Below are 17,717 nucleotides of genomic sequence, written 5' to 3' on the forward strand. Positions count from 1 at the left end.
ATAACATTCACAGCGAACACCTACGGGAGGCAGGCAGTCGTGGCGTCCCTCAGCACTCGGCCTGAGTTCATGGAGCACCCAGGAACTTGGCTTCCAGACCTGAACGCCTAATTCTGCTTGGGACTCAGGGATCTCCCATTCTTAATTGTTTCATTTTGTCATGCTTGGGTCATGGAGCCCAAGCAAGTCCGAGGTTCAAGGCCAGTGACTTCGGTTTGCACCCCCTTATTATCCTCTGGTCTCCTGGGTCCTTTTGCCTCAGACCATGACCACACCGTCTCTTTCTGTCCTTCCCAGCCCCCAACGCCCCTCAACCTTCAGAATCATTTACCCTTTGGGGTCCACACCGAGACCATGGTGTCCTCCACCCCCACCTCATTGCCAGTCTTCCCAGCCCTGCCCTCTCTCATCCCTATTTACGGAGACCGTAAAGGTGAGCCAGGAGCAGCTAGCAAGTTTTGACAGCCACCGAGGAGGACTAATGGGTTTCTAAGGAAACGGAGAGGCAGCAGCCATTTTAGTGGCATTTGCCGTACGAAAAATTTATAGAGTCTGACATCCCCTCCCCACGCACACCCGGGTGGCACCGGCAGCAGACCTCCCCCACCCCCCACCCCCGGAGGTGAGGGTAGACGCGGGCGCGGCGGAGCGTGGCACCTGCCGCAGGGGTCCTGGGGTCGCCGCTCCTGGCGGGCGGGCGGGGCGGCGGGGCTCCACGCGGGCGCCGCAGTGCAGCGCGGGCCTCGCGCCTGGCCCGCCCCTCGGTCCCCGCCCCGCAGGCCGCGGGAGCCCGCCGGGAGGCGCGCGGGAGGTGGCCGCGGCCCGGGGCCACCGCGCGCTGCTGCCCAACATGGTTGCTGCGCACGCTGCACACTCTCCGTCCTCGGCCGAGTGGATCGCCTGCCTGGATAAAAGGTACGGGGGGGTGGGGTGCGGGATCTGGGTTGCAGGGGGTCACTCGTGGGGTGCCACCTGCGGGAGAGCATTCCACGTGCCAGGAACAGAATGCGGCGCTGTGGGGGACAAGGCGCCAGCCTGCCCTGGTCCCCTTCCTCCCCGCTGCGACTCCACGCTCCACTCGTGGGTGGGTGGGTGGTTTCCAATGGCATTAAGACCAGGGAGGGTACATGCATGCGGGCTTCAGGCTGTCCAGACCCTCAGGGAGAATGTCATTTAAGTTTCCAGGAGGGGCGGGGAGAAGGGGGCTATGCATGCAGGTGCAGAGTCACCTTTTTTTTGTTTAGGGAAAACCAAGTGTGAGGGACTCAGTGGAGCTGTCAAGTCCCTTGCTGAAATTCACAGCTCTCTTCCCCCGGCGCTCTCTCAAGGTCTGTGTTAGGAAGGTCACCCGGGAGGTGGTTTTCTTCGTCTTAATCTTCTGCAGAAAAGACCCTCACTCTAAAGAGGAATTTAAACAGCAGAGTGCTGACTCTGGCCGGCCTCTGATGAAGGCGCCCTGGGTGACAACCCATTGCAGTTGTTCCCAGGTTCTAACGGTGTAATTTTCTGTTTGTCCAAATTGCAAATTTAACAGTAAACATTACACAGTATGTTAGCAATTACAGTTTATTACCCTAAGGAAAAAGGTGAGGCATCTGAACTTTGAAGAAACAAGCAAAATGTCTTGCTGAGTGAACTGCCTCTGAATCTCAGAGTTCAGTGCCAAAGGCCAGTGATTCATATCTTGCAGCAATCTGCGTGATAACAGAATTTGCATTTGTGGGACATATTTTGGGCTCTGCCATATTGAAAATTTTTTCAATGAACGGATTTGTGACTGGATCAAACTTGAGGATCTTAAGAGTGGCCTGCTATGCATGTTCTGCTATGGTAGGCCTTTGATGAAAAGATATTAACTAACTGAAAAGAGCTAAATGTATCTGATTTGGATAACTTAATGTGATAAATAATCCTGACTTTTAGCTACTACATGGCAGCAAGAATATTTTTGGCAGGCGTTGCCCCATTTCCGACTAAAATGGTATGTTCTAATATTAGAGAGATTATATGCAGTAAACAGTCCAACAATTGAAGAGATGGTTAAGTCATAGAGAATTCTGTGGAGGAATGAAAGCCGAGGGCCTGCTAATGTGATCAGTAATCTAAATTTAATACTTTAGGAAAAATGAATTATAAAACAAGAGATAACCAGGAGCTTACACTTAACCTATGAATAGTGCTTCCTCGTGAGGGATCGCTTTGGGTAGGAAGCAACATACTTCTCTTTGCAGAAGTGCATAGTGGACAGTTTTTGAACAGTCAGTAATTCACTGGAAATCCTTTAGTCAGTGAGTACTTATGGCAAAGTCACAGAGCAGCAGCAGTGTGAGTGGAGTGCACAGGGTGTGCGTTACTGTGCTTCTGCCTACATGGCTGTATTCAGAGTGGATTTTTAGGACATGTTGCCACAGTTTAATGCCACCATTCATAATGGGCAAAAACAACAAAAAACAAACAAAAACCAAAAAAAAAAACAAAAACAAACAAAAAAAAAAAACCAAAAAAAAAAAAAAACAAAAAGCAAAAACTCCACAAACACAAAAATAAAACCAAAAACAAACAAAAAATAAAAGGTAAACAAAAACCAAAAACCAACAGAAAGACCTTCCCTTCCTGAGCCTCGTTTACTGAAATGCAGGTGGATAAGCTGAGGATGTTTTAGGCTCAGAGTTCCCACCAGTTCTGATCACTTTTGCTTCCTGAGTTTGAAAAATGAGAGTCTCTGGCTCACCCCCAGCAGAAGGGAGGAAAAAGCTTCCTAGTGCTTTGGAAGTTAGGAAGTGCCCTGCGTGTGTTTTATTTCCTCAGTGTGAAGACCTTCTTGTCTATTCTGTGGCCTTCCTCCCAGAATTCCTCGGAAGAGTCATTTAGGAGGAGCGCTTTCATTGCAAGCCAGTAGGAGGGGCACATTTTGAAGTTGCAATTTTAACTGTAGTCTGTTAAATTTTTAAAATGAGAGAGTGAAGGCCGAGAGTGGGGATGAAAATTGTCTGGGGAACTCCCTGTGCTGCCTTCTGTTCCAGGCACTGTGCTAGGCATCGAGGCGTAAAAGATGAGAGGTGCTTCTTGGCTGGGAGGGGCTGAGGGTGTGGTGGTGGGGTAGCTAGGCAACTGTAACTGCAGTCCAGTGATAAATGCTTTAACAAGGATGTGTAAAGTGCTTTGGAAATGCAGAATCAGGCCTGAACAGGAGAGGCTGAGGGTTACTCTGTCAAAGACAGAGAATAGGAAGGTCAGGCCAGGCAGAAGAGCAGGTTGGGGAAAGAAGGCACACAGGTATAGCAAGGGACTCACCTTTCCTCCCCACGAAGGTATGCTCCATTTTCTAAATCTTGTATCATGGACATTTCCAAGTGTGCACAAGTAGAGAAGGACCAACACAGTGAAGGGGTATTTGGGACTATGATGCTGGGATCATATAGTATGTTTAGCTGAGAAATATAGTTCTAACATATGCATGAGCCAAATGACCAGGAGTCTGGATATCTGAAATAAAGAGGAGCCCAGAGATTGGAAATAGAAGAGAGAGTCGATGGACCTAGCACAGTCAGTACAATGTCTGCTGTACAGATATCAGAGTTGCCAGCCACCTGTGCAGAAAGCCTGGCATTGCAGCAAACATCTGCTGACCCAGCCACGGGGGAGCATAGACAGGGGCTCATTGGCCAGCCAGTCTAGCCAAGACGATGAGCCCTACATTCAACACTGTGCCCTGTCTTATAAAATAGGGTTGTGAGTGGTCAAGGAAGACACCAGCATTGACTTCTGATGTCTTCATGCATGTATATCCACATGCAGAACACAAACACACATAACACATACACAGGCACACACGCACACATACAATCATACTTTTTCTTGAAAGATTAGTTTATTTATTATGTATACAATGTTCTCCCTGTGTGTATGCCTGCACTCCAGAAGAGGATACCAGATCTCATTATAGATGGTTGTAAGCTTTCATGTGGTTTCTGGGAATTGAACTCAGGGCCTCAAGGAGAGCAGCCAGTGCTCTTAACCTCTGAGCCATCTCTCCAGTCCCTACAACCAAACTTTAAGAGAGAAAAAGAAAGTAGAAATAGGAAAGTCTTCCTGATAAAGACATATGTAAGGAAAATTGAGGTGAAACAAATGAAGAAGAACAGAGCCTGGGAAATGTGTGGTTGGCACACCTACAAAGACCCTGGTTGGGACAGAATTTCCCAAACTTAACATGTAAAGGAGGAGGTTAAAGGGATGTAGCTCTGTAGATTACATTGAAGAGAGAAAATGCAAAGTGTTCTATGTGTCAGCAACTTATGGTCATGGGCTGTGGTAGAACTGAGTTGGTGTCTGTAAATACTCCTCCCAAAAATTGGGACAATGTCAGACCTTAGGACGTACAAACCAACACCCGAGAAAAGGCTTAATGCACTCACTGGGAAAGCCAAGCGAGTTTACTGTTTCCTTATGGATCTTACGTAGGTTGTCCCTTGAGCTGAGATGGTTAGCTAAAAGTGAAATTACATGCATTCCTACTAGTTGGGATTTAAAATAGAAAAATGCCTCTTTAAAAAAGTGTGATGATCTTTATTTAAATTTAAGGAAAGGCTTTCGGTTGGCTTCTGTGGATTTAAGAACTGTTTCTAGTTGATCACTAACGTGGAGGGTAAGGGGCACCGCCAAGTTTTGTGATTCATTCATTGTCTGTTTCAATCATAGTAGATCAGGAATCAGCAAACCTTGGCCTGTGAATCCCCCCCAAGAATGGCTCTAAAATCTACGATTGGCTGGAAAATAAATAAGGAGAGTAACATCTCATGATGTTTATGTGATTTCAAATTTCAATGTGCACCAACAGTTTCATCGGAACACAGCCACACTTACTGGGTTACACACCCATGGGGCTGCTGTCTCTCCAAGGTGGCAAAGCTGAGTGGCTTCGAGGAGGCTTGTAGCTCACAGAGCTTAGTATCTGCTGTGTGAGCCCTCACAGGAGGTGCTGCCATCACTTGCTCTCCAAGAGAGGCTCTCCCCAGGGAGGCATGGGGAAACTCCTTCAGTGACAGGAACTGTCTTCTCTTGGTAAAGAGTTTGCTGTGTCCTTCCTTTGGTTTGGAGTTCTGTAAGGCAGTTGATTAATTTACTTGAAGACCATTATCTCACGGGCTGAAATACAAGAAGAAGTCAAGGTTGATGGGGCATATAAATAAGACTGTCATCTTTTAAAGGCAACTGAGGTCGTCTTGTGTTTCCTTTAAGCACACACACATGTGTGCACACATACACACATACACACATGCACACACACATACACACATGCACACATACACAGACACACAGATTTTTGTTGACAGCTCCTTCACATGTGACTTAGCCCCATATAGGTGGTATGTTAGCTATTTTGATGTGGTTGAATGGGATTGAAAGAAATCAAGGAGCACATTTGCTAAAACGAAAATACTTTGTAGGACACATGGTGTGAGAAGATGACTCAGAAACCAAGGGAGCACCAGATATGGTCTTACTCTGGAAGGCTGGAGAGGATCAAAGAGGCACGCAGAGGGGAACTCTGGCTCTCGGGGAGGCTGGGGTCAACCAGGCAGAACTCCAGGGGTTCCCTTTCTCTGGGACTTTCTCCAGGGCTCAGGGCTAGCCTTGCACTCACTCCAGGAATCTTGACTTGTCAGCACATTGGGAATTCCTGCATGTTTCAGGGTAGGTTGCACAGGCACTAGACTCTTGAGACGTTAGAGACTAGCCAGATCATTAACTTGACGTTAAATCTGCTCCCCCCGGACAAGAGGCTCATCCTTTGGCTAACACAGTCGCGCCCGAGGCCAGCTGATCGGGGAATCCAGTTAAGCAGAAGCACATCTCTTGAATTTCCAAAGAGAAGCGGGCTGCCAGGAGGTCAGGATGCTCACATCTCCAGCCTACAGAGCATGTTCTTTTCCCAGAGCCACAGAGCTGGGAATTGAATTCTAATCACAAGGTAATTCCGGGGGATACTTGAGGACAGCTTTGCTATCCCGACTTCTAGTTAGATGACCACCATAAGAGCTCCCAGGGCACACTTTGTCCACGGTAATAAGACAAGTCGGACTCCGTGGTAACTGCCTGATTACCTCTCACTTACATCCCTCCACATTAGTCGCCGTATTTATTCATCCCTTTATCCCCAGCACCTGCCCAGCGCCCTCCGTGTAGAAGTGCTCACAGGGCCAGGGTGACGTGGACACATACACTATCTCCTTTGGGCCCAGGTGGCCTCTGCTGCTCTCTGGCAAGGGTGCAGGTGATGGGTTAGCCCTGTCTACATCTGTTCCTGCCGCTGCTTCTGGTTCCCGGCTGATGTGAATTCTGGCTTTGGAGTGGGGGGGTGGGAAGATATTTCATGACTATTTTAACCAACCATTTAAAAAAAAATTCTACCTATTTTTATTGTGGAAAATTTCTAAATGCACAGAGTGATAAGGTTTTATTATTCTACTCCTCCCCACACCCCACGAATTATTAGCTCACTGATAGTCCTGTCTTACTTTTATGCCCATTCATTCTCCTCTGGCCCTAGGACTGTCTGTCCATCCGTCTGTCCATCTGTCCGTCTGTCTGTTGTGTAGTTATTTACTTGTTTAGTTGTGTGTGTGTGGCATGCGTGCATGCAGGTGTGCATATGCTGCAGTCTGTGGGTGTCGAGCTCAGGAACATTCAGGGATTCTTTCTCACCTTTCATCCTGGGTGAGCGGGTCACCTTTCCATCACACAGTGTAGGACATGCTTGTTGACCCCAGATCTCCTGGGCCATTCTTCTGTGTCTGCCTCCCATCTTGCCACAGGGCTCTGGGATTACGGTCGCACGCTACCTACTCCTGCTTATTTAAGGAACGCAGGTTGTCACGCTTGTGTGCAGGGTTTTACCCATTGTACTTTCCCCCAGTGCCCTGCCCCGGGGTTATTTTGAAGCAATTTCCACATGTAGCATTTAATGTGCAAGCATTTCAGTATATCTCTCAGAAAGTATATCTCTCATTTCTATAAAGAAATGAATGCCATTACTATACATTAAAAAGTTTGATACCAGTCCCTAAATATATTCAAATAATCCAAGTTCCTTGTTTATTTCAAAATGTTCTTTATTCCCACTTTGTATCATCATGCGAATTATTTATATTTAGTTTAGATATGTTTTTATATGTGAATTTCTCCCCCTATATCTTGAAAGTGGGGGCTTGTCTCTATCTGAATTTTAATTGTTTCCCTGCGGTGTATTTTTAGAGACACGTTCCTTTGAACCTCTGTTTCCTAAAGATGGCATTTGGGTTGAGAGTTTGATCAAGTTCTGACTTGATATTTTGGTGCGAGCTTCGACAGAAGACTCGAGGCGCTCCCTCAAAAGGCACATGGTGTCCGCTAACCTCTCCCTGTGATGTTAGCAATCTATCATTTCAAAGTTTAATTTCTGACATCTCTGTGTGTGCACATTCTTAGGGGACGGCTCACTGGGGCCTCGAGACCATGGGAACCCATGCTGTGTACAGGTGGAACAAATATACAGCCTGGCGTCTAATCAGGGTTAAGAGTTATGGCTCTGGTTTTATTTGCAGAAGATTTTTAAGGAAGAAGAGCATGACCAGCCTTGATGCCCTCAGAGGGGACATGGGAGATGGTATGCCCAAGGGCCAGTGAGCCTAGGAGAGGAGCAGCTGGCCCACAACGCCCTTGGCCCTGCTGTTTGTCCCTTGCCCTGAGCCTGGGAGATTAAATTATCCATAGAAAAGTGGTTCCTTAAAGAGCACATGCAGCTGCCTGTCTTCTTTGGGCTTCCCTAGGTGGATATTTGGTCCCTCTGGGGATGGTTAGACTGACGTTGCCTTTTTCTCTGAACTCCCCTGGGTTGATAAGCTTTCATAACACTTCCTTAGCATAGGTTAACCTCCCAAACCAGCCCTCCAAGGTTTGCTTCTGACAGATTTAAAGCTGTATCCTCAAGAGAGGCAGGGAAGAGAGCTGCCGTTCTAGGCCCTTTTTCTCTCCCAGAGAATGAAGGCTCGGGGAGGCTCTGGTGGAGGAAGAAAATGGAAGTAACTGGGCGGATGGTAGAGAGGGAAGCAGCTGTACACACCAAGGAAAGCAGCAGACTGGCCTGGGGGACAGCAGCAGTCTCCAGCTGGCCATGTTGACTCAGCTGCCTTTCTGCAAAGCACGTGGGTCTCCTGCAGAAATGTGAAATGCGTGCGGTCCTCCTTTTCCTCTTCATGCACGCCCTTTTGTCCACGTCTCCTGCTCCACGAGGAATGCTTAAATTTCGTGCCCAAGGCACATGTCACAGACCAGGTGCATTTGTCTCTGCCTAGGGCAGTTCCCTTGTGATATCCCACTGACATTTCGCAGGAACATTGCCTTTACCCTCCACTGCCGCAGAAGCTGGAGAGAAAAGAAAAACAGCCAAGTCTCTGCCAGTCTCTTCTCCCAGTCCAGGTGTCCTGGCCACGGTGACAAAGTGAAAGGGCGCTGAGAGATTCTAGGATGGCTTTTGCTTTCCTGATAAACGATGAAGATACTGATATGCTTGATGCCTAGAAGGCATGGGCTTGCCGGTGGCCATCTTGTAACTCAAAAGGCGAGACCAAGGGAAACCCTAGGCCCGGTCCTGACTTTGCTCAATTACTATGTATCTTAAGATGTTCTGACTTGTGAAGAAAATGACACACTGTTCTTAGAAACTACTCTTTGTTAGATTTTCTGCCATTTGCTGTCAAAACTGCCTGGAATCTAACAAGCTGGTGCTTGTCAAATTTTTACCTCTCTCGGCCCCCAATCCCCTTTAGGTTCTCGTTCTTTTCTGTTTTAGTAATGACATCACAATCCTGCATTTCCCGGTCCCCAAAGCTGTCTATGTCCTTAGGGACATTTAACGTCTCCAATTCTTTCCTTTGCCATTGTATTTTCCTGTTTTCTTTCAGGGCCGCATGCTCGGGTCCCTCATCATTTTCAGTCTCCTAGTTGGAAATGTTACTACATCGTCAGATCAGCTTTCTTTTAGAATTAACCAGATCTGGATTCAGATTCCACCAGCCCCATTCACCCGCTGTGGGAATTAAGCTGTTAAGTTTTCCGAACCTCTGCTCTTGAATTTTCGATTAAAGCAACAGATACTTACAATGACAGCTGTGTTGAGAATGTTACCTTTAAGTTGTGAAGGTGTAGTGCAGTTGTCAAAAGTTGGGAGACCATAGTGTACAGGTTCAGATGTCCTGTTTGATTGGATTAGAGATATGATTTTTGCCAAGCCAAATTCTTGAATTCTAGTAGTTACTGTATAGTTTTAAGAGACCGCCATGTCTACAAAGCAAAAATAGCTTTGCTTGTTTGTTTTGATTACTTTTGCCTTTTCTTATTTTTCTTGACCAACTTCACTAGCTGGGGCTTCTAGGCCAGGTTTAGGAAGAGAGTTGAAGGTGGACGAGCGTCTCTGAGTTCTTTTCTTACCAGAAAGACTCCATGGGGTTTTAAGCGTGAATCTCTTCCCTCCCCCACTTCCTTTCTTCTGCTTGCTTTTATTTTAAAAGCAAACCCAATCTTCCTAAATTAAGATGGTCATGTGAATTTTTTGTTTCTCTTTCTCAAAAAAACTTTTTTTTTTGGTTTCTCCTAGAAATGTAGAGATTTTTCTCCTTCTCCTTCTCCTCCTCTTCCTCCTCCCCTTCCCCTTCTCCCCCTGCTACAGACACAATCCTGCAGTCACCTAGGCTGTCCTGCAATGCAGGCTGCTTTCAGACCATAGTCATCCTCCTGCATCAGCGTCCTGAGTACTGGGAACACGTATTTAACCACCACGCATGGCTGAGTTTTGATGATAAACCAACCTTTCCAATTTGAAATACTACTTTGTCATGGCATATTATCATCCTGATATTTTCAATTGTGTATTCAACTATGCTATATTTTCTGAACTCCATTTTCATATCAATGAGGGATGTAAGCTGGTGGCTTTGTAACGTTTCTTTTATTGTCTTAGTATCATGATTCTTCTGGCTTCTCAGTCGCCTTCTATTTTATTCTTGACCTCCCCTCTAATTTTAAAAGAAATGATCAAAGATTGATGTTTAAAAAAATATGTATCATTTGTTTCAGGTGTTTTTTGTTCTTTTTTTTGTTTGTTTTTTCAAGACAGGGTTTCTCTGTGTAATAGCCCTGGCTGTCTTGGACTCCCTTTGTAGACCAGACTGGCCTCAAACTCAGAGAGACCCACCTGCCTCTGCCTCTCAAGTGCTGGGATTAAAGGCATAGTCACCATGCCTAGTCTGTAGAAAGGTTTTTAAAGGCAGACTTAATGGTTTTTATTATTTATTTTATGTATATGAGTACACTGTAGCTGTCTTCAGACACACCAGAAGAGGAGGGCATCAGATCCCACTACAGATGGTTGTGAGCCACCATGGGGCTTCTGGGAATTGAACTCAGGACCTCTGGACGAGCAGTCAGCGCTCTTAACCACTGAGCCGTCTCTCCAGCCCAGATTTAATGTTTTTAATAGATAAAGGACCACTCCGATTTCTTCTGGTCATATTTCAGGAGTTCACTCATTTCACTTAGGTTATCAGGTGCATTGGCACAGTGCCTCCGAGCCACCCTCTTGCCACCACCCTGTGGGATTGTCCTGGTTTCTGTGACAGCGTACAGGAGAATTATTTTGACTCACAGTTAAGAGGGTGAGTCCATGTGACCGAGAGTGGTTTATGGCAGGGCTTCAAGGTAGCTGGTGAGTCACAAAGCAAAGAGAAACAAATGCTGGAGCTTCTTTCCCCCTTTGATTAGGTCTCCTGGCACTATCATGACATGGTGTAACCCATGCTCAGGGTAAGTCTTTCCTCCTTGGTTAATCCTCTCAGGAGACTCCCTCACGGGCATAGCCAGAGGTGTGTTATTGTTGGCAAAATGTCTACTCAGGGCCTTTTGGCCATTTTTAGCCCATTTCGTTTTGCTTTTTTTTTTCTTTCTGCCATTGAATTTTATGAAATCTTATATCTTTTGGATGTTAGGTTCTTACTGGATATATAATTTGCAAACATTTTCTATTCTGTGGTAGCATTACTGATTATTTGGGAATCTCACATCATGCACCCCCGGGATTGCACTTACCTCCCAGTCTTCCCATGTCAGCCCCCACCTCCTGCTTCCTTGTGACCCTCTCCTTCCCAACAAAAAGTCCATTTTGTGTTGTCTATATAGTCCCTGGAGCATGGCCAAATTCCTAGTGTCCATGACCCCCCTTCCCCATGGGAGGATGAGTCTTTCTCTGCCTGCATCTACACCAGAAGCCATCAACTAGGAGAGCTGTGAGGTACCAGATCTCCCATGAGGGGCAGGACCATTTCTCCTGTGCCCACACCATCACTAGTGCCAACTTGAGGCTGCTGGCGAGGGACAGGGCTAGTTCTCCCGTGACGAACCATGTGGTAGCTTTTGCCTGGCTATATGTCTGTCTGTCTGTTCATCTATCTATCTACTATCTATCTATCTATCTATCTATCTATCTATCTATCTATCTATAATTCATCTATCAATCTATAATCTGCCTATCTATAATCTGTCTATCTATCTATCTATCTATCTATCTATCTATCTATCTATCTATCAGTTTCATTATTTATTTTGAGATCTTTAAAATCATTCTAAATTTTGTTTTGAGATTATAATTACAAAATTTCCCCTTTCCCTTTCCTCCCTCCAAATCCTCCCACATACCCCTCCTGACTCATTTTCAAACTCAGTCTCTTTTTTTGCTAACTGTTGTTATAGGCATATGTGTATACACTCCTACGTCTGTATAATATTACTTGCATGTATGCTTTCGGGCTGACCATTTGGTATTAGATGACCAGTTGGTGTGCTCTTTCCTGGGGAATCTTATTTCTCCTTCTATTACATAATTACTTATTGAATACGCCACAGGAAGGCTGGGTATTTGAATCTTGCATGCTGTCTCCGTCGGCTCTTTAAACGCATTTGTGATATGAGAGCTCTGCCTTCTGTGCCCCTTGCCAGTCCTTGCTCACTCCTCCGCCTGCCCCCTTCTCCCCACCTCATGCTCGCTTTCACTTTCCTCAGACCAAAGGCCATGTAGGAAAAGATCAAAGTTAGTGATTTCCTTCCTGCTCATCCATTTATTCACTCTGACTATATATACTTGATTTCTCTATGCCAGATGCTCTTGTGGAATGCCCATTGGTGTTAAAAACAACAAAGCCCTTGACCTTGTGAATTAAAATACTAGATGAAGAGATACTCCTCAGTCAGCCTTCGGGACATGACTGAATGCCTGAGGCTGTGCTGGATGGTCTTCCAGCTGGCTGGAATGTGGTAGTGAACAGGGACAAGTTACCCGTGAGACGTGTCACTGGGTGCACAGAGTAGGGTATACAGAGTACACAAGTGCCAGCATCTATACGGCCATGCCCAGCAGCGACAAGAGCTGTGATGGAAAGTAAAGCAGAGACAATGGAGGAGACCTAGAAGCATTGCTATTTGAAAGCGAATGGCCAGAGAGGCCTTTCTACTGATGTAATGTTTCATTTAAAGCCTTGAATGAACTGTGAATTGAATTTAAATCCAGGCTGTACCCAAATGGGTGGATGAGACATTTTAGAGAGCAGAGTTGGATGGGTGCCCATGGTGAAGGTATAGGCTGAATAAATATGGGAATCCTTTGTTTTGGTGACAAGATCTGACTTTGAAAAAAAAATTCATACTTTTAACTACTTTTGTTGCTGTAATAGATGATAGTAATTTTATAAAATGGATAAATGAAGGCTTTTAGAATTCCTGATTATCTTTTAAAAGTTATGTTTGCTTATTTATTTTGTGTGTGTGTGTGTGTGTATGTGTGTGTGTGTGTGTATGTGTGTATGTGTGCATGTGTGTGCCATAGCCCATGAGTAGAGATCAGAGGACAGCTGGTGGGAATTAGTTCTCTCCTACTTTGTGGTCACAGAAACTCAGGTCATCAGGTTTGGTAATAAGTGCTTTTGTCTATTAAGCTATTTAGCCAGCCCTGGGTTATCTTTTAAATACTATTTATTCAAAGATATATTAAAAAATAAGACTAGAGATCTAGTTTTTTTGATCTCGTAGAGGATGTGGTGGTTTGAGTGAGAATGGCTCCATAGCTTCATGTGTTTGAATGCTTATTTCCCAAGTGGACCTCTCTGAGAAGGATTAGGAGGTGTGGCCTTGTTGGAGTGGGTGTGGCCTTGTTGGAGAAGATGTATTACTGAAAGTGGGCTTTGGGATTTCAAAGCCCATGTCAAGCCAGTCTCTCTCTCTACCTGACCCCTGCTGATTAGGATGTGAAACCCTCAGGTACTGCTCTGGCACCATGTCTGTCTGTTTCCCACCTGCCATGATGATCATGGATGAGCCTTCTAAAATTGTGAGCAAGCCTCCAATTAATTGCTTTCTTTTATAAGCGTTGCCTTGGTCATGGTGTCTCTTCACAGAATAGAACGCTAAGACAGAGGACCTGGAGTTGGTTACTGGCATCTACATTGTGACTCAAGACCACCCATAGCTCCAGTTTTAGGGAAGTCTGATGCTCTTGTTTGACCTCCATATGCACCAGGCATGCACATGGTGTACATACATACATACATACATACATACATACATACATACATATGTACATACATGGAAACAAATACACATTAAAAAACAAAAACGTTTTCCTTCTTTCTCCCACTCCTCTCTCCTGCCTCTTTCCTTTAGGACTTTAAACAGGATCTGAGGTCTACCCCCAACTTGAATTCGCACCCCCATCTCAGCCTCCTGCTTGCTGGGATTATAGGAGTTCATCCTACCACCCTGCTTAGTTTTCTAATATAGTAATTGTTTTCTTCAGGAAGAAGAAAGCTGCCTTTAGAGAGCCACTAAGCTTCATTCAGATCAGGAGAGGCAGGGGTCTGAGCGTGCTTTGACCCTGGCTATGAAGCCAAACCCTGCCATTGCCCTACTCTAAGTATGGCTTTCTGGTCTGTGCTCACCTGGCTTAGTTTTTATCAGGGGTGAACTTAGTGCCTGCACGGAGCCACTTAAGCTGAAGTCCTAGAAGGAAATGGCCTGGAAATCCTGCCAGTTTCCTGTTTGAAGGATTTGTTTGCTGGCTTGAACATTTTTTTTTCTGTCATTATCATTGGCCTTTTTAGAACATTGTGTGCACATGTGCCTATGTGTGATTATGTATGTGTACGTGTGTGCATGTGTGCATGTGTGTGTGTGTGTGTGTGCGCGCATGCCTGTGTATGATTGTGTGTGTGTGTTGAGTTCATATCATGGTTTCCTCATAATGATTCAGCAATATGTTTTACTTATGTCAAAACCTGAAGCCCACTTGAGAACAGCGAGCCTGTTATGTCAATGTTGGGGTTGCTGCCTACACCAGACTTCCCTGATGGTGTTTGATGACCCAGGTTGTGGAGCTGGGATTCTCCGACTTCTGACCTGGCTTTATATTTTCTTTGTCTAAAATACTTTAAAAACATGCACCGGGAATCCCATGTGAATGTCTGGATTACTAGAGCACAGATAGGGAGTCCTGTCTTGCTAGAACAGGGTGCCGTTGCAGATGGCTGCTTTTGCATAAAGCAGTTCTCCGTGCCCAGCCAGGCTGGCTCGGTGAACGGAGCGTGTGTTCCTGTGCTCGCTCGCTCCCTCATCCGCTGCTGCTGTAGCCGCACAGCATTGTAAGCGAATACACCTTATCTTCCCCTCAATTGAAGCTGATGCTATCTCAACCGCTTTGCTCCCTACCTTTTCAGTGTGTGGCTGGATATTTATCTTAACCGCAGAGGCAGCATTTTACAACTCACATTCAACAGGTTCCGGACGTCAAAGTAAATTTAATTTTTAACCCCCTGTGGGCTTAGAGGATTAAAATATGGTTTGTCTCTCTTTATCAGAAGTTCCAGCCTCAGGAGAAATGGGCAAGAAAGCCATGGCTCTGAATATGTAGAACTCAGAAGTGGGAGCTGTTAACTCGATGTTCTGGTTACCTAAAAGATAATAAAATCAAAGTTAAATATATAAATCTATTAGTCGTCATTCTTACAGGCGACATTGGGAAAGAGGGTGAACAGCGGCAGTAAAAAATGATAATATGAATCGCCTGAATATGAATTGTGAATATGTCTTGGGACTTTTCAGGCACTTGGTGCACAATTGCCGGAAAGCGAGGTTTTCCTCTCACTACGGTTGAACTTGAGTTTATGGTATTTGTTTACCTACTATCGGTTTTCAATCTGCCGCAGACAAATTCTACCACAAAAATGCCCCTGTGAGTAGAGAAGTAGTGTTTAGATCTATTTCGTCCTGCTCAGGGGCAGCCGCAGTACGGCTGCGGATTCCGCAGGCTGCGTTCGGTTCGTTTACGTCATTACGCAGGGGAGACTCACGGACCGGAGTTGATCTCACGGCAGTAATCATGAAGGAATTAGAAGGAGATCTGAGAATATTAAAGATCGGCAAATGGAATTCTAGAAGAGGAAAGCTTTTTAAAGTTTTTAAAGTCCTTGTTTTTAGATATAAGAACTGTGTCTGGGACAGCAGCACCATGGGAACGTTTACCTGGGGCCCAGTTACCGCCACCTCCTCCTTTTTCCTTGGGCTGGGAGTCTGGGAGTCTGTTCAGTACCCCTCTCTTGTTTCTCATATTATTACCACATAACATGTAATAACATCTTTATCCTTCCCAGATTTGGGGGGACAGGGAATATTGGCTTTGAAAAGTTATAAGCTGTGATTGAAACTATCTTTTAATTGGGGCCAAATAAAGAAATTGTTGAAATCTTATCAACCAGTGATAGCTGGTCATAGGTTTTACTGTACTTCCTGCAATGTCTTTGGTCTGAATATATATATATATATTCCACGTTTTAGCCCAGACTCGGTGATGTCATGACCTGGTCAGCCCTCCGGCTCTCCCATGCTCAAACCCTCGGGGCCACCTCACCCACACCCTTACATCAGGGTCAGCTCTACTGTGCTGCCCCGGCATGGTGGAAGGCCCACTCTCCTAGCTGCTGCTGCAGGTGAGGTTCAGGCCCCGCTTTCCTGCTCTCATGACCCCAGGACCAGGTCTCCCACCTGCCACAGGTGGTAATGGGTGTGTGTGGGGGTGTATCTCTTCCTCATCTACACCACCACTGGTGAGATAAGTGTCAGGGCCAGCTCTCCAGCTGGCTCACTCTCAACTCCTGCAGTATGTGGGGCTGCTCTCAGGTACTGCAGCTGACTAGCTGTGGGATCAACTCTCCTGTTCTCATACCGGCAAGGGCCAGCTCTCCCGCAATGCCCAGGTGAGGGGTGGGGCCAGCTCTCAGACATTAACATGTCCCCAGGTGGCAGCCCAGACCAGACAAGTCTGCCTGGCTTTTGGTGGTAACAGAACCCTGCTGCTGCAGGGCCACAAACTCATACATGGTCCCCAGTGGCAGCACAGGCCAGGGCCCTACTACGTTTCAGGTGGCTTCACCTGCTACTCACGTCAGGATGTTCTTTACTACCCTTGAGCACCCAGTTCTGCCTCTCTTCATTGTGCCCACATCCTTCTGTTTCTCTTTCTCTTCCATTTCTCCACTAATCGCTTGCTCCTCTTAATGGCACCTGAGACCTCTGAATGTCTAGGGTCATCTCAGGAGTGGTCTCAGGAGTGCATTATGAGGACTGGTGGTCACCTCAGGCTAGCTCCCAGTCTGGGTCCCATGGTGCGAGTTTGGTGGTTGTCTCTGGCTCCCTACTCCTCTGGGTCTGCCCAAGTGGCCCCATGGGAGGGTCATCTGTCTCAGGCTCACTCCTACCCAGGGCCTGTGGTCCCTGGCACGTCCTTCTAGTTTCCAGCTCACTCCCCGTCCTGGGAGCCCATCAGGGCCAGTGCAGCATCAGACTGGCAGTCATCTCACTAGCTCCTCGTCCAGATACCCTGGTGCTGGACCGGTGGTTGTCTCAGGCTTGCTGTTTTTCAGGGAATACTAATCATTCAGATGTTCACAGGTCAGAACACTGAGCATAGACACAGCCTCTCTCTTCTCTGCCATCTACTGATGTACATGTGACACGTCAGTACATGTGATGTACTGATGACACGTGAATATATATATTCATATACATATATATGTATACACACACACACACACACACACACACACACACACGCGCGCGCGCGCGCAAGGTTTTTCTCTGTGTAGCCCTGGCTGTCCTTGAACTCAGAGATCTGCCTACCTCTGCCTCCTGAATTCTGGAATTAAAGGCCTGTATCACATCACCACATCCAGCTTTTAAAAGAAATGCATTTATTTATTTAATGTATGTGAGTGCTCTATCTGCATGGACGCCTGCAGGCCAGAAGAAGGCATCAGATCCCATTACAGATGGCTGTGAGCCACCATGTGGTTGCTGGGAATTGAACTCCTGGCCTCTGGAAGAACAGACAGTTACTCTGAGCCATCTCTCTAGTCCTCAGCTTAATTTTTTTTTATAAATATATCTTTCATTGGCAGAAGTCATATGGTTCATATGGATTGAGCTTTCCCCCCTTTTCATATCCCTTTGGGACACCACAAATACTGTGGTTGGCAGAATGACAGCCTATCCCAAGTCTTAGCTTCTTCACAATTGTCTCTCTACATGGCTGAATTCCAGGACCTGGCAGGAGCCATTTCTCATGTCAGATGACCCTTGTTGAT

At 46.1% G+C, this 17,717-nt stretch overlaps 1 protein-coding gene and 1 non-coding gene across 3 annotated transcripts in view; one reads left to right on the forward strand and one right to left on the reverse strand.

The window, feature by feature from the left end:
* The first annotated feature begins 652 nt into the window (after positions 1 to 652).
* The window catches only part of Rapgef4 (Rap guanine nucleotide exchange factor 4), a 287,989-nt gene continuing 270,924 nt past the window's right edge, over positions 653 to 17,717 (forward strand). The window contains exon 1 of one of the 2 annotated variants that reach the window (XM_032903483.1): positions 653 to 915. In XM_032903483.1, the coding sequence (XP_032759374.1) occupies positions 851 to 915 (65 nt within the window). In that variant the 5' untranslated portion in view covers positions 653 to 850. The remainder of the gene's footprint in view (positions 916 to 17,717) is intronic. The other variant, XM_032903485.1, reaches the window with a different exon arrangement.
* LOC116902604 lies at positions 16,992 to 17,119 on the reverse strand. Its single transcript, XR_004388191.1, has one exon. It is a non-coding gene; the product is annotated as a small nucleolar RNA SNORA17 (small nucleolar RNA).

This window comes from Rattus rattus, chromosome 5, assembly GCF_011064425.1.
Source record: "Rattus rattus isolate New Zealand chromosome 5, Rrattus_CSIRO_v1, whole genome shotgun sequence".
Taxonomy (NCBI): domain Eukaryota; kingdom Metazoa; phylum Chordata; class Mammalia; order Rodentia; family Muridae; genus Rattus; species Rattus rattus.